General features: G+C 37.5%; 1 protein-coding gene across 9 annotated transcripts in view; it reads right to left on the bottom strand.

The window, feature by feature from the left end:
* The window catches only part of Bltp1 (bridge-like lipid transfer protein family member 1), a 204,637-nt gene that overhangs the window by 18,019 nt on the left and 159,645 nt on the right, over positions 1 to 26,973 (bottom strand). For 4 of the 9 annotated variants that reach the window (XM_052180612.1, XM_052180611.1, XM_052180614.1 and 1 more), the window contains 12 exons: positions 25,916 to 26,046; positions 24,592 to 24,715; positions 15,854 to 15,963; positions 14,983 to 15,073; positions 14,445 to 14,507; positions 10,853 to 11,106; positions 8,821 to 9,036; positions 4,312 to 4,492; positions 3,654 to 3,855; positions 1,889 to 2,050; positions 1,263 to 1,402; positions 310 to 511 (listed from right to left, as the gene is read on the bottom strand). In XM_052180612.1, coding sequence (XP_052036572.1) covers positions 310 to 511; positions 1,263 to 1,402; positions 1,889 to 2,050; positions 3,654 to 3,855; positions 4,312 to 4,492; positions 8,821 to 9,036; positions 10,853 to 11,106; positions 14,445 to 14,507; positions 14,983 to 15,073; positions 15,854 to 15,963; positions 24,592 to 24,715; positions 25,916 to 26,046 — 1,876 coding nt within the window. Of the gene's footprint in view, positions 1 to 309; positions 512 to 1,262; positions 1,403 to 1,888; positions 2,051 to 3,653; positions 3,856 to 4,311; positions 4,493 to 8,820; positions 9,037 to 10,852; positions 11,107 to 14,444; positions 14,508 to 14,982; positions 15,074 to 15,853; positions 15,964 to 24,591; positions 24,716 to 25,915; positions 26,047 to 26,267; positions 26,469 to 26,973 lie in introns of all 9 variants that reach the window. The other 5 variants (XM_052180617.1, XM_052180615.1, XM_052180619.1 and 2 more) reach the window with 4 other exon arrangements.

The following is a 26,973-nucleotide window of genomic DNA, read 5'->3' on the forward strand; positions in this document are numbered from 1 at the left end:
CAAAAGTACATGGATGCATGAACTGTTAGTATTCTTATTAGGGCGCTTCTAGTGTCATGCCAGCTAAAGCTGTAACACTAATTACTGTTGAGGTAAAATATAAATTAGAGAGGACTCTACTCATATTCTACTAATAGATGAAGTAATAATTATGACTTTGGCCTACTATAGGCATTTTTCCTACAAATGCCACAATTCTCTAATATTCTGCTTTTCTAAATCTATTTAAAATATAGATAAAAATATATAGATGAATAACTACTAAGAACAGTACTTGGCCTTGGACCAGATGATGTAACAGTTCTCTACCTGGCATTCCAGCTTTGCTCGCAGAGGCCTTTGCTCCACTCTGAGGAGCAGTACTACCAGGGGATAGGGTCTCTGCAGGGTACGTAGTCCCCAAAGTTTCCAGTTCTCCTCGGTTTGAAGAAAATACCAAGTCCAGAGATGGTAGCTTCAGCATGCACTCTACTCTTGACACTGGTAAACAGCTAAATTTGATCTGTGAAGGCTAAAGTGCAAAAAGCAGGGGGAAAAGATTTTTAAGAACTGAATAGTTCTTAAAATAGTTAGATATTTAACGTATATTGTTTAATCATCTGATATTTAAAAGCAGTTAAATTTAATGACACTACTTATAAAACAGAAGGATGTCATGTAAACCAAAGTGTATTAACAGGATGGCATGATCTCTCTGAAGGTAAATATTGTAGGAACAGAGCTCACCCTGTTCTCAGGGGTTCTGGGGAGGAGGGTTATTGCAAGTTCAATGCCAACTTAGTGTACGTGCCATCCTGGGTTACAGAGTTGAGACATTGTCTACAATAAACTAAGTATTTGAATATCCGTCATTTGGATAATTCAGAATCTCAAACATATTTATGGCCAGGAAAGGGGAAATCATTTGAAATGTAAATTAAAAATATACTGAATAAAAAATATATTTATGTCCAAATTATTTTTTGTTAATACTAAAATCTTTTAAAGAAGGTAATCACATGTCAAAACACTGATAAATACTGCTGTGTTAGTAACAAAAGTTTTTATAAACTCTTAATTACTTAGTATATTAGCTGCTCAGACTAGTAAATACATACAAATTTACTTCTCAGAGATTCTCAAAATATACTTCTTAGGACTTAGCAAACTTCTAAGCCATTGTAGAGATGCCAAACATTCATGAGATTATGATTCAGAAAAATTTGAAAGGAAATAATGTTAAAATTTCAAATATTTTCTTTATGAAGAAACAACAGTCTCACCTGGACTCGCACATACACAACAACATCGACTGGGAAGGAGGAGTAAGCGGACGTTGAAGACGACACCAGGGATGTGGTCGACTCCTCCATAGGATCTGGGATGTCGAAATGTCCCATATCTTCATCTTGTGAGCTGACTGCTGTTAAAATATTTAGGTTCATCTTTTACTTCATATCAAGGGCAAATCATCAGAAAATCCTTTTCTCTAACTAGTATTGATATAAGATATATCAACAGCAGAAAGTTGCTTTGAAGTCTGTCAGGCTACATATCCTTGCCTACTCAAATCTCATGTTTATTTCCCCAAATTAAATTCTCCCAGCACAGCACATACTATACACAGAAAACAGCACTTATGCCATCCCATGAAGAGAGTCCAGCACAAGAAACACATTAATATAGGACATACAATCATTAGTGCTGTCACTATCTAGCTGTAACCTTGAAAAAATAATATGGCTTCACCACAGCTTGGATTCTCTACCTGCAAACAAGAATGAACTGACCTCCCTGGTTCTTCTCCAGTTCTTTGTTTTATATAGGAATATGTAACAATGTATAATAGCAGTGAGAACCTCTATAAAATAAGATCTGAAGTTTGAATGCATATGTGGAGAGTACTTACCTGTATAATTCCTTTCTATTGGGGTAATTGGGATAGTTTCCAGGGCCTTTTCAAGAAAGTCCAATAGACAAGGACTAATAACCATTTCTTCTGGTAATGACTGCAGTGCTACCCAGGCATATAGCTTGGCGGTTTTTACTCCTCCACTTCCTTTTCCTTTAGCTAGAATATTGATAAATGTGATGCATTGAATGGAATTCAATAAAATGTCCCAACAAAATATGACATATTGATGAGAAATTAGAAATGCATGACAACTTAAGTGAAGTACTTTATCTAAGACTATAAGAGAAAAGAGTAAAAATAGGCCAATAGAAATGATATATGGATGTTAGACTAAATACTATTAATGTTTATAATACTATGTTTAGTCTTACTTGTGCTCAGTCACACATTAAGTTCCAAATGATCAACTCTATACTTTTTTGTCTGGTACTAGTCATTTGTTCACTTAAAAAGATAGAAAATCTCAACTAATATAAATCAGTGGGAAGTGAAGAGAAGGTATCACAGCCTTTGGCTTTCTTATGCTTAGTATGTACACACTGACAACAGGTCTCTACGTAGGAGACCGTGACTCTTTCATTCTTCCTAGTCAACTATTTCTGCTTTATAAAATGCATTAAAGTACCCAACGAAGTCATAGCTTTGTTTTTGATCTCCAATTTGAAAATTAATTGTATAAATATAGGAAAATGCCCTAAATCTATATGCCCTCCCTAATTTTGTCCATTTATAAAATGTAATACTGGTATGTGCCTCATTCTTAATGGATCTAGCTATACTTTGTCAATGGAAAGTGGTAAGCACTAGCTAGGCATTATTGTCATAATTCTTTACTGACTACTTTAAAGGGTTTACATATTATGTGAAATTTCTAAATGAAACTTCTTCAATAATTCTTGCATAGTTCTTACAGTCCCTATGATAGAAATTCTAGTGTGTGTTGTGTGTGTAAAGTATCATGCATGTGCTATGATATCCATTTCTTAGATGCTTTCCAAGAATCCTTGCAGGCTTTCAGGCTCTAGTTCCTGTCCTCTACGGCCTGTATAATCAATAAGAAACTGTAAAGGTAAGACTTTTAAAGCTAAGGTATTAAGTTTTGCAGGTTCAGTCAGCTTTTCCTTTAATCATCCCACCCAAAGGTTGTTAACTGTAATATCATAAAAATATTCCCAAGCCAGTGGTGATGTCCACATGGGGTGGAATTGGGGTACCAGTAAGCCATTCACATGACTAGAACATGACTGGAAGATCTTTCTAGTATAGTCAAGTATTCAAGTTACCTAGCTAGCATCTTGACTTCAATCTCATAAAAGATTGTAAGTTGAGAAACGGCTCTTGGTATTTTTGTTTGTTTGTTTTATTTTTTAATAGGCCATGTGATTAAGGCTGTACATTTTGGGTAATAGGTTAAGTCACAACAGATAATTAATAATTGCAGATAATACCAGTGTGCTCATAAATGTGTAAATATGATCCTAGCTGATCACAGCTCCCAAACTTAAACCATATGAACTACTCTCTGGCAAATATACATTGTTCTAAAAATGTGGTTTATTTATTACAAATATTCTAAAATAATAAAAATTGAAAAAAGAATCTAAAGTAGTTGTCCTATACTTTTACATATGGATTTTATAGTCATTACTGACAAGTCTATAGCCTTTCTTAAACAGAGGAATTAAAGAATCTCAACAGAGCAAGCAAATTAAGAAAATTAAGAAAACATGACAGATACACAGTATAGCCTCTTAAGTACCTGCGGGAATAGGTGGGGGCTGGGGAGGAAGTAAGGTGTTAGTCTTGCTCTGGACAGTGCAAGGTAAAGGAGGAGGAGAAGGAGATGCTGCGTTATCTTTCATACCATACAGCTTGGACTCTTTGGAGAGAGTTCTAGGCAAGGAAGATCCTCTGGAGGCGTTAGGTGATTCGGTCTTTAGTGTCTTAGAATTGTAATGCAACTGTATTAAAAAAATCAAAATCAAAATTTTGCAGATGAGGAAATACCATGAAACACAGAAGGTGTAGTTGGGAGGAATACTGGTTCAGGAGCCCGAAGATTTAGTTTCTGCTTATAAGTAAGGTTCTGGAAAGTACTTGGCTTTTACATTTTTAAAATTAAATAGCTTAATCCAAATTGTCTTTAACATTCTTTTAAGCTTAATGGCCTAACATTTGACAATTTTAGAAATTAAAAAAAATATGTTATTGTTTACTGAAATTATAGAAGGCAAGGTTTAGCAAGCCTACTATGAATAAATGGTAAGCCACAATTTAGATACTATTATATTCAGACTATGGCTACATTGAATAAGTCAGAAAATTTCATCATTAACAAAATAAGCAAAAGAAAAATATTTAGTAGAAAATAAACTGTTAATATTCTAGTCTCTAATTCTATACAATTCAGTTTTTACCTTTACATCTACTCCAGGAATGTAAAATACTGTTGTTTCTAAGTCACTGGGCTTTGTCTGCAGAGAGGATGGTACTTTCTTGCCAGTCATTAAGTGGGTGGTTGAAGCATAATTCGTTTGAAATTTTTTCTTTTTTGAAGGAGAATCTTGATCTAAACTCCTAGAACTTCTATCATAACTCCTACAGGGGAAAAAAAAAAGGGCAGGGGTAGATTAAAAAAATCTAAATCAAAATATTTTAAAAAGGAAACATTTAAGAAAAGGACGAGTGGTTAATATCTTAGAGGAATAATAATAATAATGTTATATGTCTTAAAACTAGCTATCACTATTTATTTATGTGAGTATTCTTTGTTCATAACAGAGTCATGGTAAGAAGACCAGGCATTTTCCCGCCTCTACTTTCCGAATGCTGGGATTACAAGTGTGCCATGCACAGCTGCCCTATTCTTTTCTAAATTCACACCTGTGTCACTTAAACATAATAGGTGAACCAAATACAGCCAGACACAGTCGTCTGTTATGGTTCAATTAAAACAGTCTGCCAGCCATTCTTAAAGCAGCATTATTACTCTTATAAGATACTATACTTGTCTAAAGTATTTTTATTCTCTCATTTTATAAAAATATTATTTGACTGATCATTAAAGTACTTTATTTTAGACATAAAAATCAAGGGGTTGGGATGGGGAACCTTCATTATCTATTTCAACAGCTGTTATAACCTGACATTCTTAGCTACATTTCTATCCTTTCACTCACTAGTAACTGCCAGATTACTTTCTTTTTTTTTTTATTCGATATAATTTATTTACATTTCAAATGGTTTCCCCTTTTCTAGCCCCCCCACTCCCCAAAAGTCCGGTAAGCCCCCTTCTCTTCCCCTGTCCTCCCTCCCACCCCTTCCCACTTCCCCGTTCTGGTTTTGCCAAATACTGTTTCACTGAGTCTTTCCAGAACCAGGGGCCACTCCTCCTTTCTTCTTGTATCTCATTTGATGTGTGGATTATGTTTTGGGTATTCCAGTTTTCTAGGTTAATAACCACTTATTAGTGAGTGCATACCATGATTTACCTTTTGAGTCTGGGTTACCTCACTTAGTATGATGTTCTCTAGCTCCATCCATTTGCCTAAGAATTTCATGAATTCATTGTTTCTAATGGCTGAATAGTACTCCATTGTGTAGATATACCACATTTTCCCCTTATAAACATAGATGCAAAAATACTCAATAAAATTCTTGCCAACCGAATCCAAGAACACATCAAAACGATCATCCACCATGATCAAGTAGGCTTTATCCCAGGAATGCAGGGTTGGTTCAACATATGGAAATCCATCAATACAATCCACTACATAAACAAACTCAAAGAACAAAACCACATGGTCATTTCATTGGATGCTGAAAAAGCATTTGACAAAATTCAGCATCCCTTCATGCTTAAAGTCTTGGAGAGAACAGGAATTCAAGGCCCATACCTAAACATAGTAAAAGCAATATACAGCAAACCGGTAGCCAGCATCAAACTAAATGGAGAGAAACTTGAAGCAATTCCACTGAAATCAGGGACTAGACAAGGCTGCCCCCTTTCTCCTTATCTTTTCAATATTGTACTTGAGGTACTAGCTCGGGCAATTCGACAACATAAGGAGGTCAAAGGGATACAAATTGGAAAGGAAGAAGTCAAACTATCATTATTTGCAGACGACAGGATCGTCTACTTAAGTGACCCAAAGAACTCCACTAGAGAGCTCCTACAGCTGATAAACAACTTCAGCAAAGTGGCAGGTTATAAAATCAACTCCAGCAAATCAGTGGCCTTCCTATACTCAAAGGATAAGCAGGCTGAGAAAGAAATTAGGGAAATGACCCCCTTCACAATAGCCACAAACAGTATAAAGTATCTTGGGGTGACTCTTACCAAACATGTGAAAGATCTGTATGACAAGAACTTCAAGACTCTGAAGAAGGAAATGGAAAAAGACCTCAAAAAATGGGAAAACCTCCCATGCTCATGGATCGGCAGAATCAATATAGTTAAAATGGCCATTTTGCCTAAAGCACTATACAGATTCAATGTAATACCCATCAAAATCCCAACTCAATTCTTCACAGAGTTAGAAAGAGCAATTATCAAATTCATCTGGAACAACAAAAAACCCAGGATAGCTAAAACTATTCTCAGCAACAAAAGAAAATCTGGGGGAATCAGTATCCCTGACCTCAAGCAATACTACAGAGCAATAGTGTTAAAAACTGCATGGTATTGGTACAGTGACAGGCAGGAGGATCAATGGAACAGGATTGAAGATCGAGAAATGAACCCACACACCTATGGCCACTTGATCCTCGACAAAGAGGCTGAAAACATCCAATGGAAAAAAGATAGCCTTTTCAACAAATGGTGCTGGTTCAACAGTAGGTCAGCATGCAGAAGAATGCGAATTGATCCATCCTGTCCCCTTGTACTAAGCTCAAATCCAAATGGATCAAGGACCTCCACATAAAGCCAGACACTCTGAAGCTAATAGAGAAGAAACTGGGGAAGACCCTTGAGGACATCGGTACAGGGAGAAAGTTTCTGAACAGAACACCAATAGCGTATGCTCTAAGAGCAAGAATTGACAAATGGGACCTCATAAGGTTACAGAGTTTCTGTAAGGCAAAGGACACCATCAAGAGGACAGATCGGCAACCAACAAATTGGGAAAAGATCTTCACCAATCCTACATCAGATAGAGGGCTAATATCCAATATATATAAAGAACTCAAGAAGTTAGACTCCAGAAAACCGAACAACCCTATTAAAAAATGGGGTACAGAGTTAAACAAAGAATTCTCACCTGAAGAACTTCGGATGGCAGAGAAGCATCTTAAAAAATGCTCAAATTCATTAGTCATTAGGGAAATGCAAATCAAAACAACCCTAAGATTTCATCTTACACCAGTCAGAATGGCTAAGATTAAAAATTCAGGAGACAGCAGGTGTTGGAGAGGATGTGGAGAAAGAGGAACACTCCTCCACTGCTGGTGGGGTTGCAAATTGGTACAACCACTCTGGAAATCAGTCTGGCGGTTCCTCCGAAAACTGGGCACCTCACTTCCAGAAGATCCTGCTATACCACTCCTGGGCATATATTCAGAGGATTCCCCACCATGTAATAAGGATACATGCTCTACTATGTTCATAGCAGCCCTATTTATAATTGCCAGATGCTGGAAAGAACCCAGGTATCCCTCAACAGATTACTTTCATAATTAATTTTTTTGACCAGGAAAGAAGGAAAAAAGGAGAAGAAATATTCAAAGAAAGAGCTGAAGAAATAGCTCACGCAGGACAGAATTTGCAGCAACAATCTTGAGGACCTTAGTTTGAGACACACAGCCCTGGAGAATAAATCATGGTGATACACCCTTGTAATCCTAGTACTGGGTGGGGACACCTCAGGCTCTCTGGCCAGCCAGCTTAGCCTGCATGGTGAGCTCTGAGCTGGTGAAAGACTGTCTCAGAAAACAAAGTGGACATCATCTGAGAATCAATATCCCAGGTTGAGTCTGATCTTCATACATAAAAGCGCACACTAGAACATATGTGTGAACACACATACCCCAAAAAACACAACCAAAATCCAATATTAAATGTTTATGTCATCATTTCATGGTAATCCTGAAGTTACACCTTGAATATTTCTATTTAGTTAGGCTTTATTTGTGTTCAATATAGGTAGGGCCTATTTGCATAACTGCTTCCAGTCTTTCTTTATAAACATATCAAAATTCTTAAGAGTCCTGCAGTATTCTCAAAACAGAAATCTTTTCAATCAATACAAAGAGGGGCAAGACAGAAATTCGGGCTTGTTGAAAGAATTCCAAAGAATTCTTTACTTATATCTTTGTGTGTGCATGCCTGTGCATGTGTTTCTGCATGTGTGTGTGAGTGCATGCATATTTGTGTGTGTGTGTGTGTGTGCGCGCGCGCGCACTTGAACACTACTACTGGGGATTGAATCCTGTGCTTACATGATATATACACACTCTACCACTGAGCTAAAATACCGGGTCTATAGATCTATTTTAATTAACAATTTTCCCAGATTCTAAATAAGATATCTGCTTTAATTGTCAGAAAAGAGGTTTGTTTTAATGAACTATGTTATGCAAATGAATACTGTAACTTCAATCAGCTAAAATTTGTAGTGTTGGATGGGGAAAGTTTGTGATAATTCATGATATATGAACAGTGTTTCTGACTAATAAATCCCATATAATTTTTCTAGGCAGTCTCTTACCTTCTTATTTATTTATTTATTTGTTTGTTTGTTTATTTATTTACTTATTTATTCATTCATTCTTGTTTTTTGGAGACAGGGTTTCTCTGTATAGCTTTGGCTGTCCTGGAACTCACTCTGTAGACCAGGCTGGCCACGAACTCAGAAATCTGCCTGCCTCTGCCTTCCAGAGTGCTGAGATTATAGGTGTGCGCCACCACCGCCCAGGCAGTCTCTTACCTTCTTAAACTTATATCATCATGCTCCTGCAGAAGGGTGGTTGGGTGAAGCACACATTTTCCACTGTCAATTTCAACTCGTATATCAAGTTCAAAGTCAATATTTCTCTCAGTCGCTGTGCCACTAAGACTTCGGTTGACTGGGGTTGTAGGCCAGCGCTCAGTAAGTAGCTGGTGAACAGCAGCAAAGCCTGTCGCTTTCTTCCGAGAGGTATGTCTGCAGAAAACAAGGACGTTAGAGTCAATTGACGTCTGCTTAGTGAACTATTTCCCAATGTTATATGAATATGTCTTTGAAGAAATTTTATTTATTTATAAGCTCATAGAAAGTATTCAACAAGCTAATACTAACCAAGATCAAAGAAGAACAGATATAACATGATTCCTTTTTGAAAGTCAAAAATCACAGAAGCAAGGAATGGAATAACAGGTACCACAAGGAACTGCTAACAAACACCATCATGTCTCATTTACTCAAGATGGGCTCTAGAAAACCTGCTGTGCCACCCTGGCCACAGAGGCCAGTGCTGCACTACCCATCAGATATCAATGAAGGGTACATCTCATGCTCAGTGTTCGTGACTAACGAAAACAGAAAAGTGATCAAGGTGGACACGTGGAAAAGATCACAAAATCAGAAAAAAATCATTTTTTTTTTGAAATGAGAAGTGTAAAAACAAAAGAGATACACATTCTACCCAATGGAAGCGATTGTTTGACCCAGAGAGCTACTGTTAAAAAAAAATATGCATACTGGAGAGATGGCTCAGCAGTTAAAAGCATTACTCTTCTAGAGGACCTAGGTTCAATTCCCAGACCCTACATGGCAGCTCACAACCTTGAGAAACTCTAGTTCCAGGGATCTGACACCCATCTGGTCCCTGCAGAAGTACACATACACACAGACACTTAGAAAAGGAAGGGTAATTTACACTGACAGAATTGAGAAGATTACAAACAACAAATGCTAAATACTGGTGCTAGATGACAATCATTTTCTTAAAAGAAACATTAATTCTTAGAAAATAATTCTATACTCAATCCAATAATCAAATGAGCACATAAAAGTTACTTCATATTTTTTAAACCTTTAAGACAGCAGATTTGAATTATAATTCTTTGACGGTTATCTAAAGCTATACTTCAGTAAGTAAAGGAATAGGCTAAAATATGCTAATATGAAAGGTTCCAAAGCAAGTGGTTTCACTCTGGAGTAAGGGTGCAGGAATCCCCTGAGCTCAGTAAGAAGACTGAGATGGCAACAGTGGAAACTCTTAATCTTATTGCCACAGTTGCAGTGGATCAGGCTTTAGAAGTGGGTAAATTTGAAAGGTCCTTCTAGCTCCTCATGAGGGCACATTTCTGAGTAAGACTTTATATATGTAGATCTATCTATCTATTATCTATCTATCTATCTATCTATTATCTATCTATCCATCCATCTGCCTTTTGTTTCATCAACACTCTATTTTCATTTCTTCCAAGAATGATTTAAAATCCCCATCCATTGATACACTTTCCTTTACTATTACTATTTTCTCAACTATATGATATCTTTTAGGGTCTCCTTTTATTTTTATTAAGCCCTGGAGGAATATTGATTTCTTCTATATTATAGCTTATAACCACATTTCTATGTTTGTTTTATTGACAAGTATTATCATGGAGAAATAATTAAAGCAACATAAATAAACCCATTTATATTTAGAAGAAAATAGCACCATATAAAGTTAAATCACATTAGAAATTATAGTTCAGTATCATAGTATTACTTAAAAATGAATACTTTTTTGCTAATTTTTTATTGTTATTATTATGATTTTATATTTACAACAGATCCACATGTAGCCCAGGCTGGAGCAGAGCCTGCCATGTAGTCCAGGAGGACCGTAAGCTCCTGAGCCTCCTGCCCCCAGGTCTGAGGAATAGATATCATGCTTGGCTTGTTAACTGTGAGACTGGATAGAATACCTTCAATTCACTTCTAGATTCTGACCTACCCCCTAAAGATCTTACAGAACATGGCTACTCACGAGGGTTTCCTGTAAATGTAAAACCTTTCCCTCTCACGGTCTTCATCCTTCTCCTCTTTCTCAGAGTCCTCACTGGTAGAAGACAGACTGTCATCCCTTCGGCTATCTTCTGACTGGAAAGGAATACTTGGAGAAAAACCGCCTGTGGTTCTGGGAGAGCTGAATACTGAACAGGACCCTTCACTATTTGATGAGTAATGTGATGGACCTTCAATTGTTACTGACAAAAGATCCAGTTCTGTCTCCTCTGGAAACTGATTACAAAAGAGAAAATATAAATCAGGTTGTATTTCAAGTTCTCTCTCAATTAAAAAGAACAAAACTAAAAATATGAAAGATGTAAGTTTAAACATTTTAGAATCTCTGATTTGAATTTCCTCACTGTGAACTGAAAGGAAGGTCAGACTTGTGAACATATGAAATGGCATATCAAGGAAGAAACAGGTCAAGTTACCACTGACACTTCAAAACAAAATCACAGTGAAATTTTACTTTATAGGAACATAGAGCATCATGCTTAATTGGTACACAGAAAGTGGAAGCAGATTAAGTGTAAAGAAACAATCAAATATAAATCAGAACAGAACAATTCAGCACGAGCACAGTGACTGTTAGTAAAGATATTTTTTTAAGACAAAGTTTTGTGGACAAATCTTTAAAAATTGAACTTTCATGGATTGACAAAAGATGTGTAAACATTTGAGTAATAAAACATGTATTAATTACTCAAACTTAACCATGCTGTATTTTAAATAAACTGCTGGAGTCCACTGTTTCTTTTCCTTTCTTTCTTTTTTTAGTTTTTCAAGGCCAGGTTTCCTTGTGTACACCTGGCTGTCCAGGAACTAACTCTGCTCTAACCCTGCTGGCCTCAAACTCAAGAGAAACCATTCTGCCTTTCTCTGCTTCCCAAGTGTTGGGATTAAAGGTATGTGCCACCACTGATGGGCAAGCCAGTTGTGAAGTGTGCAACCTTGCTATGAACTGATCTCAGTTTCCTGTCTAAACAGTGCTGCTCCAGTATCGTCTGAAATGAGTAGCCCTGATTAAATGCAGCTGGCAAGGTGATGTGATTTTTATTATGAAAAAGTAGTAGATGCTACTGTAAGATTCATAGTAAAATCATGCAAACAAAGCATTAAACATTTGTAGAAATCAGGTATTTTTCCCTTTAAAAGATAAGTGAGTAAATGAATGGATTTTTCAGAACATCTTTTAATTTTTTGTTTTTTTTTTTTGTTTTTGGTTTTTTCAAGACAGGGTTTCTCTGAATAGCCCTTGCTATCCTGGAACTTACTCTGTAGACCAGGCTGACCTCAAACTCAGAAATCCACCTGCCTCTGTCTCCCAAGTGCTGGGATAAAAGGCATGCACCACCAATTTTTAAAGTTGATCAATTTTTGTAAAAGATAATCTCTTTGCTTGATATTTATTTTATATGAAATCATACATTCATAATCTATTTTCCAATTTATAACTGCCAAGTCTAATATCTAATTTCATGCTATCTAATTTAAGTTTTTTTAAATAAATAGGAATATACTTTTTTAAATAATAAAGGAATATATTTTTATCTAAAATTAGGACTTGAGTTATCTTCAAATATTTTTACATTTAATTAATTGTGTATGTATGTGCAGAGGGGCAGAGTGCATACATGTGCCAAAATGTACTTGTGGAGGTCAGAAAACAATTTAAGCTAGCTGGTTTTCTCCCATGTGGATCTAGGGATTAAAACTAAGCTGACAAGCTTGGTAGTAAGCATTCTCACTGAAACATCTCTCTGGCTCACCAAAAGTTGGGACCAGTAAGAATTCTCTGATTATAACTGCAGATATAAAGTATTGGTTTGTTTGGTATGTGTGAGGCCTTGGATTCAATCCTCAGTAGGACAAACAAACAAACAAACAAAAAACAAACAAACAAACAAACAAAACAAAAAACAAAAAAACAAAAACATAAAAACAAACAACCCCCCCCCAAAAAAAACCAAACCAAAGCAAAACAAAAAACCCCAAAACTCAAAAAGTCTTTTAACTAGAAAATCCATTTAAATTCATATACATGACTCATTTTTCAAGTTCATTTTAAAATGGTAAATCTTTGTCAAACTTAGTATTATCATTCATTTTTTTTAAAAAAAACTCTTCTCTGTGTATGTGCCTGAGCATATTATATGTACCACATGTGTGCAGGAGCCTACAGAGATCAGAAGAAGAGATCAGATTCTCTGGAACTGGAGTTATACATGGTAATGAGGCACCATATGGGTGCTGAGAAGACTCAAGTCTTCCCCAAGAGCAGCAAGTGCTCTTAACTGCTGAGCCATGTCTCCAGGCCCTGTATTAAACTCTAATTGCTTTGAGATCAAATACAGTTTGACTAAACACAGTACAACTATGGGATGTATATTGAGACTTAAGTCTGAAAGAATAAAGACAAGGAAACCTATTTGGAGTGATTGTCAGTTTTCTTTTTCTTTTCCTTTTTTTGTTTTTAACTATAAGGTAAAAGAAAATTTTTAAGGAAGATTAGATATCTGGTGCTGTGTGTAGAATATATACATATGCACATACATACATTAGTAGTTTATATATATGTCTAGTTTAATGATACATTCAGGTTAAAAATATAGCTTAAAATGTTAAGTTATAGTAATAAGTATTATGGAGCACATTTTCATACTGTTCAGAATGTAACAGTTTTTTAAATGGATCTTTTTAGTTTTATTTTTTGGTGCTAGAGATCAAAATTAGGGCTTTATGCATGATAGCATTCGTCTACTAGTGAGCAATGTGCCTAGCCCAGCTTTTATGTAGAGATAAGAGCTCACCAAGTTTCTCAGGGTGGGAACTAGCTTAGTGGCACATGACTATAATCTCAGCACTGGGAGGCAGAGGCAGCAGGACCAGGAACTCAGGGCAGTCTCCAGTGATACAGTGAGCTTGATGCCAGCCTAGGCTATGTGAGACCCTGCCTCAGATACTGAAAACAAAAGGCAGCTCTCCAGGCCGGGCTTACACTCCCTTCCTTTTACCTCAGTCTGTCAAGCAGCTGAAATTACAGGCATGTGCCATCAGATTCAGTTCTGAATATAACACTTAATAAACACTAATGAACTACAGTGACTTAAAAAATGATCAATCAATTTGTTATTTGGAGTTAGATTTGATTTGCATTTGATGCACTTAACAAAGATTGTTGATTTTAAAATGGTTTACTTCATAGTTAAATGTAAGGAAAAGAGATTGATTTTAGGATCAAAAAGAGATTGATTTCAGGATCAACAAATTAATAGTAACTGATTTTCTAAACTGCAGTTCTAGAATTTCAAAATTTGGCTTAGTTGATTGGATAAGCTGATTAAAATTCCTCACATTTGAAGGTCAAAGTAAAATTAGGGTACATGTAACTATAAAACCCAAGTGGGTATTATAAAATATACATTAAAATAGAATTCCAACAAACTTAAATCTTTACATAAAGTATTTCTGAGGTCTCAGTTTAGTGTAAAAAGAAGACATTTTGAAAGCAAAATTTCAGGGCAGTTTATTAGTTTTAAAGAAAAGTTTTGTGTTGTTTTCATCAGTACCTGAAAGTACCCTTCCCCTGGAGAGCTGGGCTGTGGTGAACTTCCCCACATTGTATTTGCCAACTTAATTAAAATGATAAGAAAAGAAAATAAAACATCAAAAATGAAGACAATATGAACAAACAATCCACAAATAAACATTTTAACATAAATTTTAATGTGCTATAGTGTGCAGCTCTGAAGCTGACCTTCCTTATCCTTCTATTATTTATATCCTGTGAACTATTAATACATAAATGAGTATTTATTTCACATTAACAACTGCATTAAAGACAGTATAACATGGGTCCTTACTAACAAAAACTGCTTAACACAAAACCAGCACCAATGCCATGCAGGGCGTGCAGCTATGGGTTTTACCATGTGCACGCGCTGTGGCTCCTATGGCAGCACCTGCTTGCTGGCCAGCAGATACTTCAGCTGTCACAACCTGTCATTGCAGGTGACAATTTCTACTTTTAAAATTATATTACTGCAAGTCTCTAATTTTAAAAACTACTTAGCAACACAAATTTCTAACAAGTACTGTCTTCCTTACTGTGTCCTGGATGTTAAAGGTTACTCTAGGTCCAGGAGATGCTGCATCCACACGGATTTCTGGGAGCTCATCAGTTTCTCCTATTCGAGAACTATAAATAAAATAAAGTAGTTATGATATAAGCATAAACAATCAACACAAATATAAAATACAAACCCCCAACATGGTCACCTTAAAAAAATCTTGGCTTTATATAAGTCTTATTAATGACATTTCTAACTATTAACCTTATCAGATAACTGAAATTTTGGCATTCCATGTATTAACCTCCAACATCTGTAGAAGTCTTATTTTAATCACCTTCAAATTTTCTAAAATTAAACTTATAAAAAGAATTTATACTTTTTCAGTTTTTGGGAGACAGGGTTCTCATGTATCCTGGCCTCAAATCCATTGTGTCGCTGAGACAGAGAATGCTCTTAAGTTCTGATGCCCTTATCTATGCTAAGAACTTGCAATACAGGATGTGCAATATGTGTGGTACGAGGGATTAAACCCTCATCTATGCCAGGCAAATACTCTACCAAGCACTCTAGAACCCACCTCAGGAATTTATACATCTTATTTTTATAGTGCTGACGTAATATTCAAACAGGATTTTAATGGGTACCATCATATTTCCTAAATAGACTATTGAGAAATCAACCACCAGTATGAAAATTTTCATTTCTTCATATAGTCTATAAGCTTATACATAAAGCATATCTAAATAAAATTGCCTTACTAAAATGTTCTTACTACCTTGAGGAATAAAGGTTTGAGCTTTCCTTAAACCAATGATGTTTGACAGTACATCATCTCTATTTTACTTATAATGGTGATTTATTATCAAAAATGGTATTGAATCTTGGTTGATTGGTTAAAGTATTACCTTGCTCTTTCCATTCTCTTAAGAGGTGGTCTTCCAGAAGCTGAAATGCTCTTTGATCGGCTGTAACTTGGTTTGTAACCTAAACCCCACTTATCCTTGAGGGAAGCAGCCTAATAAAATGGCAGAGGAAGAAAAAAAAGAGTGACTCACAGCAATTGTATACTGATGGGGTCGGGGGAGGACACTGCCTCAGTGCCATGATGCAAAAGTGTCACATGGCACTCCTGAGACTACTCCTGACATGGCTCCAGACACTAAGAGACCCCAGACACTACTAAGAGGAACAAGTAAATGGTAGTGAAATGGAAGAGAAAGAGAAACAGAAGGATGTGGGCACAATGAAGAGAGGCAGAACTGTAGACCCCAGGATAGTAGTAGAACAGCCTGATGTGAATGTCAGGTTCCATGACACCACCTGGAATCACAGTGGGGTCCTGGTCTGTGCTGCCACTGAGGGTCGGCCCTGTAATAGCAGAAGTCTTGTTATCACCAAAGGCCAGGTAGAAGTCCCTGATCTGGACTGTAGCCTGAGCTTGGGGACATGTTAATGTTTGAGGGCTATGTCTCACCCCTCATTTAGACATCATGGGAGAGCTGGTCCTGGGTGCTTGAGAGCAGGAGAGCTGCCCCGGCCCCTAGCCCAGTTGGAATACTTGGGAGAAGGCTCCACACTTGTGGGAGTTGCTGGTGAGCCAGCCCTGGAGATATGAGCATGGTAGGGCTGTCCCTACCGCGTGCCTCCTATATAGTGTGGGCCAGGGAGAGACACCTTCCTCTCTGCTTGCTCCTCACCACCTGCAGCAGGCAGGAGACCTAGCCCCACTGTTACGAGGGTGGGAGCGCTGTCCCTGCCCCTCACTAGGTGCAGCACTTGGGAGAGAAGGCCCTGTCCCTTACCTGGGAAGCACAGTAGAGTTGACACTGATGGCGGGGTGCAGGCAAGCCGTCCCTGAGGGTATGAACATGGGGGTGGGAGAGCTGGGCCTGTAACTTGTCTGCTGTGTAGGAGCATGGGTGAGGAAGATATCCCACCCTCCACCTTCATCCTTGCCACCTATGGCAAGCAGGACAGCGGGCCCTGAGCTCATGAGAGTGGGAAGAGGCCATGTCCCTCACCAACTGCAACACCGTGGAGAGCAGGCCCTACCCCTGCCTGGGCAGGGCAGAGCTGGCCCTGGTTGAGGGGGTTGCTGGTGATTCGGCCCCGAGGGCATGAGAGCATGACAGTGGTGGAATGAGCAGCTCAGATACCTCTCAGGACCAGATCTGGGGCTTTGGATTGGACCACCCCAACATCTATGCCATCAACAAACTGCTGGAGACCACGAAGAGGCTGCTTCTACAGACCTGAAACTATAGGATACCCTAGAGGAATCCCACTGAGGTTCCAGTACTGATAGAGGAGCAGAAGCCAGAAGCTGCATATCAGACCAACAGTCATTTGCAATAAACACTTGTAAGCAAAGCAGTGTGGACAGAGGGTGTACTATGGGACACACTGGGGCACACTACAGCTTCCATAGGGGATTTTTTTTTCTCTGTTTGGAGGGAAGTTTCAAGGGTGGAGGGCAGGTAGGAGGGAAGTGCGAGATAGGTAGGATTGGGTGCATGATGTGTCATTCACAAAGAACCAATAAAAAGGTAAAAAAATATTTTATACTAACATAACTAAGAGAAGAGGAAGGAAGGAAGGAAAGAAGGAAGGAAGGGAGGGAGAAAGGAAGGTAGGTAAAAAAGAAAAGAAAAGAAAAATCAAGTATAGTTGTATGGAGTATGTCAAATATTAGTATGTGCAAGTCTCTTATGTAAAATGAGTTAGTAACAGGATTTAAACTAAATTAAACAATAAAAATAAATTTAAAAGAGTTAATTAGGTCATGGAAAAAAATAAAATGGTTTGGTACTTGTATACAACCTACACATATTTTCTTGCATAGTCTGAATGTTTTGATTACTTAAAATCCCAAGTATGATAATAAACATGAGGTAAAGTTATTATGGTATGTTGTTTGGGGATAACAAGGAAAAAGTATGTACATACTCAATACAAAAGCAATTTTTTAAATTTTTATTTTGCAATTATGTTTATTTATTTATTTTAAAAAATATTTCCGATCTGTCGCAACCTTAGCTCAGGACTGTGGAGACCACAAATATAGACTAACAGCTGCACTGTTTTACATGTGGCTTGTCCTTAACAGAAACTAGTTGGCCAGAAGCCACCCTGATCTGGGTGATACTGTCACAGCACACCAGACAAAGTCTAAGCAGCAGCACTTATATTGTGTCAACAAAACAGGAAAGATGAAAAGGACTAACGTTTATGTGGTTCACAGACCGAATCACAAGTCACGTTAGCACTTCAGCCCAGAAGGAAGCAGTTCCTTTCACATGGTACCTCATATCTAGCTATCAAGAAAAAAAATTACAAAATACACAAAAGGTAAAAATGAAGTACGATCTTAAGACAAAAACAACAACAAAAAAACCCAAAAAATACATCCACACATACACACACACATGCGCGCGTTCAAAACAAAAACAAAAAACAAGTCAAGTCAGAATCAAACATGACAGGGACGCTGGAACTGTCAGATTAGAATAATAAGTACTGTTTTAATTAATATATTATGGCCATCATGGATGAACAAAACAGTGTAAGAACAGCTGGACAATATAACTAGAGGTGGAATTCTAAGAACAAACAAAAATGAATAATTGGTCACAAGACAGTCCTTAACAAATATAAAAAGATCGAACTAATTCCATGCCTCCTATTGGATCACTATGGAGTAAAAGTGGTCTTCAATGGCAACAAAAATGACAGAAGGCCCACATACACATGGAGGCTGAACAATAATCTACTCAATGACACCTTGGCCAAAGAAGAAATAAAGAAAGAAATCAGAGACTTTTTAGAATTTAATGAAAATGAAGGCACAATATACCCAAATCTTTGGGACACAATGAAAGCAGTGCTAAGAGGAAAACTCATAGCCCTGAGTGCCTCCAAAAAGAAAATGGAGAGTGCATACATTAGCAGCTTAAGGACACACCTGAAAGCCCTGGAACAAAAAGAAGCCAATTCACCCAGGAAGAGTAGAAGACTGGAAATCATCAAACTCAGGGCTGAAATCAGTCAAGTGGAAACAGAGAGAACCATACAAAGAATCAATGAATCCAGAAGCTGGTTTTTTGAGAAAATCAACAAGATAGATAGACCCTTAGCCAGACTGACCAAAGGACACAGAGAAAGTATCCGAATTAACAAAATTAGAAATGAAAAGGGGGATATAACAACAGAAACTGAGGAAATTAAAAAAATCATCAGATCCTACTACAAAAGCCTATACTCAACACAACTGGAGAATCTGGAGGAAATGGACAATTTCCTAGACAGATACCAAATACCAAAATTAAATCAGGACCAAATAGATCATCTAAACAGTCCCATAACCCCTAAAGAAATAGAAGGGGTCATAGAAAGTCTTCCAACCAAAAAAAGCACAGGACCAGATGGTTTCAGTGCAGAATTCTATCAGACCTTCAAAGAAGACCTAATACCAATACTCTTCAAACTATTCCACAAAATAGAAACAGAAGGAACACTACCCAATTCCTTTTATGAAGCCACAATTACGCTGATACCAAAACCACACAAAGATCCAACAAAGAAAGAGAACTTCAGACCAATTTCCCTTATGAACATCGATGCAAAAATACTCAATAAAATTCTTGCCAACCGAATCCAAGAACACATAAAAACGATCATCTACCATGATCAAGTAGGCTTTATCCCAGGGATGCAGGGTTGGTTCAATATACAGAAATCCATCAATGTAATCCACTACATAAACTCAAAGAAAAAAACCACATGGTCATTTCATTGGATGCTGAAAAAGCATTTGACAAAATTCAGCATCCTTTCATGCTTAAAGTCTTGGAAAGAACAGGAATTCAAGGCCCATACCTAAACATAGTAAAAGCAATATACAGCAAACCAGTAGCCAACATCAAATTAAATGGAGAGAAACTTGAAGCAATCTCACTAAAATCAGGGACTAGACAGGGCTGCCCCCTTTCTCCTTATCTTTTCAATATTGTACTTGAGGTACTAGCTCGGGCAATTAGACAACATAAGGAGGTCAAAGGGATACAAAGTGGAAAGGAAGAAGTCAAACTATCATTATTTGCAGATGACATGATAGTCTACCTAAGTGACCCAAAAAACTCCACTAGAGAACTCCTACAGCTGATAAACAATTTCAGCCAAGTGGCAGTTATAAAATCAACTCAAGCAAATCAGTAGCCTTCCTATACTCAAAGGATAATCAGGCTGAGAAAGAAATTAGGGAAATGACACCCTTCACAATAGCCACAAACAGTGTAAAGTACCTTGGGGTGACTCTTATCAAACATGTGAAAGATCTATATGATAAGAACTTCAAGACTCTGAAGAAGGAAATAGAGGAAGACCTCAAAAAATGGAAAAACCTTCCATGCTCATGGATCATCAGGATTAATATAGTTAAAATTGCCATTTTGCCAAAAGCAATATACAGATTCAATGCAATACCCATCAAAATCCCAACTCAATTCTTCATAGAGTTAGAAAGAGCAATTCTCAAATTCATCTGGAATAACAAAAAACCCAGGATAGCTAAAACTATTCTCAACAACAAAAGAAATTCTGGGGGAATCAGTATCCCTGACCTCAAGCAATATTACCGAGCAATAGTGTTAAAAACTGTATGGTATTGGTACAGTGACAGGCAGGCGGATCAATGGAACAGGATTGAAGATCCAGAAATGAACCCACACACATATGGCCACTTGATCCTGGACAAAGGGGCTGAAAACATCCAATGGTGCTGGTTCAACTGGAGGTCAGCATGCAGAAGAATGCAAATTGATCTATCCTTGTCTCCTCGTACTAAGCTCAACTCCAAATGGATCAAGGACCTCCATATAAAGCCAGACACTCTGAAGCTAATAGAAAAGAAACTGGGGAAGACCCTTGAGGACATCGGTACAGGGGGAAAGTTCCTGAACAGAACACCAATAGCTTATGCTCTAAGATCAAGAATTGACAAATGGGACCTCATAAAATTACAAAGTTTCTGTAAGGCAAAGGACACCATCAAAAGGACAAATCGGCAACCAACAAATTGGGAAAACATCTTCACCAACCCTACATCAGATAGAGGGCTAATATCCAATATATACAAAGAACTCAAGAAGTTAGACCCCAGAAAACCAGATAACCCTATTAAAAAATGGGGTACAGAGTTAAAGAATTCTCACCTGAAGAACTTCGGATGGCGGAGAAACATCTTAAAAAATGCTCAACTTCACTAGTCATCAGGGAAATGCAAATCAAAACCACCCTGAGATTTCACCTTATACCAGTCAGAATGGCTAAGATTAAAAACTCAGGAGACAGTAGATGTTGGCGAGGATGTGGAGAAAGAGGAACACTCCTCCACTGCTGGTGGGGTTGCAAATTAGTACAACCACTCTGGAAATCAGTCTGGCAGTCCCTCAGAAAACTGGGCATGTCACTTCCGAATGATCCTGCTATACCACTCCTGGGCATATACCCAGAGGATTCCCCAGCATGTAATAAGGATACATGCTCTACTATGTTCATAGCAGCCATATTTATAATAGCCAGAAGCTGGAAAGAACACAGGTATCCCTCAACAGAAGAATGGATGCAAAAAATGTGTTATATCTACACAATGGAGTACTATTCAGCCATTAGAAACAATGAATTCATGAAATTCTTAGGCAAATGGATGGAACTGGAGAACATCATACTAAGTGAGGTAACCCAGTCTCAAAAGATCAATCATGGTATGCACTCACTAATAAGTGGATATTAGCTTGGAAAACTGGAATATGCAAAACATAATCCACACTTCAAATGAGGTACAAGAAGAATGGAGGAGTGGCCCCTAGTTCTGGAAAGACCCAGTGTAGCAGCATAAGACAAAACCAGAACAGGGAAGTGGGAAGGGATGGGCGGGAGAACAGAGGGAGGGAAGGGGGCTTATGTGACTTTTGGGGAGTGGGGAACCAGAAAAGGGGAAATCATTTGAAATGTAAATAAAAATATATCGAATAAAATTAAAAAAATAAACTATGTAAGGCAAAAACTAACAGAAATACAAAGAGAAACAGATGGATTCACTATCATGGTGGAGACCTGTCATCAGAAATGGACCCAATGCACACAAAAAAATCCACTTGGACATACTTAAACTCAGCTGCATATCTGTCACATGAATATAATCAACATCTACTGAAGACTTTGTTTATTAACAGCACGTACAAAATCTTTTCAAGTTAATATGGAAATTCATGCAAACAGGCCACATTCTAGGTCCTAAGATTTGCTATATTTAAAGGGCTGAAACCTTATAACGAATTCTGTCAGACTGCAATATAATTTAACAAGACTGTGTATATGTCTGTATCAGAAAATTATCTGGAAAAAATGCTTCAATATTAAACAACATACTTCTAAACAGTATGTATCAAAGAAGTAATCAAGAGAACTTTTAAATTATTTCCAGCTAGATGAAAATAAAAGTAACACAAAGACCTGTGATAGGTAATGGAAGCAGGGTTTAACTGGAAATTTACAAAATTACATGGGTATATTAAAGAGGACAAATGTACAATTAGCTGTCTAAATTTAGATGATAGAAAAGTTAAACAGGAAAAAGAAGAAATAAATATTTCCACAGAAGTCAATGGAACAGAGAGGAAGTCAATAAACAGAAGTCAACAAAAGCAAATGTGCTTCTCTGAAAAGATTACCAAAACCAATGAGTCCTAGGCAGGCTTCAAAGGTGGATCTCACTAACAGGGAAGGAAGCAGGACAGGATTACAGGTCCTACAAACATTAAGTGTCAAGGGATACTCTGAAATCTGAGAATGAACATGGATGAAACAGACCGATTCTTTGAAAGATAGAGTTGGCAATATTACATAAGAAGAAAAAAGTTGTGAATAGAGCCATGCTTATTAAAATAAATAAATAATTTGTTCAGCAATAGGTCCTGATGATTTATACCAGGTGTTTAAGGAAGGTCATTTTCTATCAGCACTTTAGGAAGGCAGTAGCAGCATATATTTTCTAATGTAATCAGTGAGACCACCATTACAATATCAAATCTAAAAGGACTTTGATAGAAAGAAAAAATTATAAACTGGTATCTTTTAAAAACAGATATAAAATCAGCAAACCAAATCCAAATAATTACACTACAACTAAGTAGAATTATTCTGGGTATTCAAGGGTGATTCAACACTCAAAATTCAAGTTAAACAAGAAAAGTAATGTGATTATATTAATAGATACAGAAAAGGTATTTGATTAAACCTGATATCCCCTTACATTAAAAACAAAGTAATCTAAGATTGAGAGGAACTTTCTTTATGTGTGTGTGTGTGTGTGTGTGTCCATAAGTCAATGCCAAGTGTCTTCTAACTTCCTGAGACTGGGTCCCTCAGAGAACCAGGCACTCACCACCTAGGTGACTGACTGGCTAGCAAGTCTCCACCTGCCCAGTGCTTGGGTAAGTTCAGGAGCACAACACCACAAGGGCATTTTAAGTGGGTGCCAGGAACCTGAACTTGGGTGTTCTTGCTTGGGTAGCAAGTTCACTTATCACCAAGCCATCTCCCAGCTCTGAGGGGGGTGATTTGAATTGGGTAAAGAAAAAATTTACAAAAAACTGTAGAGCTAACATACTAAGTGATCAAAAACTCCAAACTTACCCATTAAGAACAGAAACAAGGCATAGGAGTCCCCCTTGAATCTAGAATATCCCCCAAAGTCACATGCTGAGAGGCTCTGTTCCCAGCCCATAATAGAACAACTAGGAGGCAATTGAAACTTAGGAGTGAATCACAGTTGCAAAGTTAGGTAACTGTGAACATGCCATGGGTACTGAGATCCTTCTGTGGCTGTGTGTGCTCCCCAAGCTCCTCTCTCTTCCTCTTTCACTGCTTCCTGGCTCCCATGAAGTGAGCGGGTCTCTGCTACACCCCTTCATGAGGCAGTCTACCACTATGAACACAAAGCAACAGGGTGACAGACTGGAACCGGGAACCAAAATAAACCTTTTCTTCTTATACGCTGATTATCTCAGGTATTTTATCATGTAAAGGAGTCAGCTAACATATTCCCTCTCACCATTTCTTTTCAACACTGCCCTGAAAGGAATACAAATCAGGAAGGAAGAAATAAAGCTGCCTCTGCTTATGGATGTGACACAATGCTCTATGTAGAAAATACAGAATTTCCTACTTGGAACTTATAAACAACTATATCATAATTACAGGATATAAAATTAATATATAAAAGCCAATTTGCTCTTCCAAATCCTTGCAATGAACAAAGAGAATGTGAAATTTGAAATACATGGATGGCAGGAAACCACAGGAACTCAGGCCTAAATACAGGGCTCCATCACTTGATTTGAAATTTGACTCCATCAGCATTAGTGGCTAGATAAACCTGGACAAACTACCTGTCCTCTCTATGTATCAGCTTTGTCATTTTTAAAATGGAAAAAAAGGCTCCTTCATAGGGTTGCTGTAGAGATTTATAGGTGGTTAAAAGTGTGATATCATCACCAACATGAACAGGAACATAAATATCAGCTAGGTTTCAAAAAGTAAGCATTTAAAAATAGTCTTCTGAAATTCCTAAGCATGTACTTACTCGCATACTGGACCTCCGTAACTTTTTACGAACATCTCTTCGGATGTCATTCACAGCCACAGACTCCAACTGCTGGTAACGCTGAATTTCCTGATTTATGGTTCCTTCACTTGCACCCAATTTTCTAAATGAAACAAAACAAAGAAAAACCCCACCATAATAGGGGGCTACTGTAAAGAAGCAAGAATGTACAGTGGCTTCGCACTGCTTCTTTCAGCCCTCTCGTGTCCCAGGAAAGCCGAGGACCATATCTAGATAGCCCAACTCCCGTACACGTAATGCTCAGCCTTGGTACATTTCAAAGGACACACTAACATCTAGGCAAATACCGTTGCACTCTCTACCTACTGATATATCTTCAGGTACAAGCAATCTCATGAAAAGCAAACATTCACTCTACAGAAAAACGTATGATGATTTTGGAAGACATATTTTGCATCGTCATTTTTCTCCCTGAGGATAAAACTCAAATTAATGGAAAATACGAATCATTACATGATGATTTACAGAGAAACATTAAAGGTCATACCCTTTATATTTCAAAAGCCCTGTATTTTGGGAAATCCTGATTGAAGAAATAACAACAGAAACCCCACAGGTCTAAGCATCTGAAGACTAGACAGATGAAGCATGGCCACTTTGAGAAAATGAAAGCCTCAAAATGTAGCAAGGAGACTGTGCACCCTTGACTAGGATGCACTTAGTAAAATTACAAAACTGCTGGCAAGAGATTTTTAACAAAAGTTACTGATGCTTACTGCCTTATCCCTACTTTTTTTTCCCTAAAAAAAACCCCAAACTGTCAATATTCACTGTCAAGACTTAAAACACACACACACACACACACACACACACTCACTTTGAATTCACACTTATGTAAGTGCAAATCTCAGTTCTTTACTCTGAGCCAGTTTTCTTAAGAGTCCATTTTGAACATGCTATTTAACTTCACAACTACATTGTGAGGTTTATCGTGAGATGACATGTCACACCAGAACAGCCATTCATAAATGCTGATTCTTAACTCCTCAAAACCAGTTTCAATCTGTCAACAAGGTTAGCAAACTGACACACAATCAACTCTACACATGAATCAGTCAGGCATGAACACGCACATGGAGCTCCTTGGCCATTCAGTGCAGAAATGAGTTGTAAAGACAGAAAATTAGGATTTTAGCCTTTATTACTTATAATCTCAGAAAAAATACTGAACTTCTTGGAGCACTGATGACTTCACTGATAAACTATAAGTTTTCCTCTATCTTTAGCATCCTATTATTCTATTACTAGAGAATGCTATAGTAAGTAAAAAACAATGACATACTTAAGATCATCTATTACTTTGGCCTGTTCATTTAGTTCTCTGATGTCCACTAAACGCTTCATAATCTTTCTTCCTCTCAGTTCTCCTGGCTGACTAGAAGATGTTCCTTGTCTTCGATAATCTATGGCTTCCTAAAAAACAAAAACAAAAAAAACAAAACAAAACAAAAAAATCAAAGTATATATGTTAATATCACTTTCAGTTCATACAGACCATCTATACTACAAAAATTAATGCCTCAGATCAAAGAGAGCATGCAAGAATCAAAGCCATCTATAGCAGGTAAGATGATTGCAATTCTCCACTGATTCAAGCCCTCATTTTACAAGGTATCTACTGAGTTGCTACCTACGTGTCCCCATGAGTGTGCTCTGCACGCTTTCAAATGGGACTGGCTAGATCGAGGGGAGCCCCGCGTCCCTGAATCACACAGATATTCTGCAGGAACAGAATAGCGCTGATTTGGCGGTGCCAGGCCTAGTAGGTGATTTACAAGTCGCTGCCCAAAGGTGAGTTTGTGGCCATCTCCACTTACTGCACTTCCATCTGAACTCTAAATAATGAACAGTGTTATTAATTTAAAATTACTTTTCAGGACAAAGCTATTTAATGATACAACAGATAAATGTATTTAAAATCTCTTTACAAATCAAAACCAGAATGAAACCTGAAAGTCACTTTCTTTGTTGCTACTAAATAACTTGATACAACAGAATTAGCAGTATAGTTGGAAAAAGACATTTTAAATGTATATATTACAGTATAAACACTTTGCTTTTTGAAAGACTTATTTGTAAAATCTTTCCCTAAGATATGACTACAGATCATAAGACCCATCCATTTAGAATGTACAACTCAGTGGCTTTAGGATGGCCAGAGCTAAGCAGTCTCTACCACACTCTTAGCACTAGCCAGAAAAGCTCCTCTCATTACAGCAGGCCTTTCTTTCCCTGCTCTCAAACCTCACACTCAGCCCCAGACTCAAAACCCACTGATTTACTTTCTGTGTTTATAGATTGATCTTATCTCACTTTCAGTGTTACTATGTTACACTGAGG

Source organism: Apodemus sylvaticus, chromosome 4, assembly GCF_947179515.1.
Source record: "Apodemus sylvaticus chromosome 4, mApoSyl1.1, whole genome shotgun sequence".
NCBI lineage: Eukaryota > Metazoa > Chordata > Mammalia > Rodentia > Muridae > Apodemus > Apodemus sylvaticus.